General features: G+C 41.7%; 1 protein-coding gene across 1 annotated transcript in view; it reads left to right on the forward strand.

Moving 5' to 3' along the window:
- The window catches only part of LOC103522564 (peroxisomal multifunctional enzyme type 2-like), a 10,537-nt gene extending 10,060 nt beyond the window's left edge, over nt 1-477 (forward strand). Inside the window, exon 3 of the mRNA XM_008487666.2 lies at nt 347-477. Coding sequence (XP_008485888.2) covers nt 347-477 — 131 coding nt within the window. The remainder of the gene's footprint in view (nt 1-346) is intronic.
- The last annotated feature ends 544 nt before the right edge of the window (nt 478-1,021 follow it).

Genomic DNA, 1,021 nt, shown 5'->3' on the forward strand with positions numbered 1-1,021 from the left:
TCCAGGGGCTTCCAGAGGGGAGGGGGTCATCAGGCCTAGGTTCATCAAGGGGGCCTGAAACCATTTCTGTAGCAAGGGAAATTTCAGGCTGTTTAAGGTCCCCCAGTCAGCCTAGTTAGCTTAGTTGGTAGTGCGTCTGCCTTGTAAGCGCTAGGCCGCGGGTTCGATTCCCGCCCGGGGCGGATTTTATCCTGATGGGATAATGTTCGTTCTCGGAACGGCTGGCTTTCTCCTATCCTGTCTTCCTTCCCTCTTCGATTTCGGGACGATAAGACCATAGCAGTTACAGTTCCCTCTGTCAAACCTCTTTAAAAACCCTCCATCGTTTTGTGCTCCTTCTCCTCAGGAGGTAAGGCGGTACCGGATTACAACTCTGTGGTGGATGGCGATAAGATTGTACAAACAGCACTGGAGAATTTTGGACGCATTGATATTGTCATCAATAATGCAGGTAAACAAATCAAGTTGTACTTATAAGTTACATGTAATGTTCAAAACCCTATTATTAGTAAGTGTAGGTACCTATGTAAGAAAAAAAAAAAAAAAAATTAAATGAAATTTTAAAAACCCTATTATTAGTAAGTGTGGGTCCCTTTGAAAAAAAAAAAAAAAAAAAAAAAAAAAAAAAAAAATAGGCTGCCTGGAAGGGATTAACAAGAAATGCCGACGCCATTTACTTAACACCATTGGAAAACACTATTTGTCAAATTTTGATGAAACTTGCAAACATGTTTAACACTTCTTGCTATTCAGACTTTGGTAACAGATCAGTTGCGCTTACTTGGGTGATGTTTCAAAGTCATAGAGCAGGAAAAATGAGGACCAACGGATTTTTTCTTTTTCTTCTACGACTTCTAGATACCGAGATAAATCGATTTAAAAAATACCGGTAAATCGTGAGGTTTGACGTCACGGCATACGCTCCCGTAGGCCACGACGTATGATGACTCCCGCTTCGTTTGTTTGTGCGCAAGCGTTTCTGCGCATTTAGACGTGAAATCTGACGTCACAACTCTTTGAA

The sequence above is a fragment of the Diaphorina citri genome, unplaced genomic scaffold (genome assembly GCF_000475195.1).
Source record: "Diaphorina citri unplaced genomic scaffold, Diaci psyllid genome assembly version 1.1 scaffold9282, whole genome shotgun sequence".
Taxonomy (NCBI): Eukaryota; Metazoa; Arthropoda; class Insecta; order Hemiptera; family Psyllidae; genus Diaphorina; species Diaphorina citri.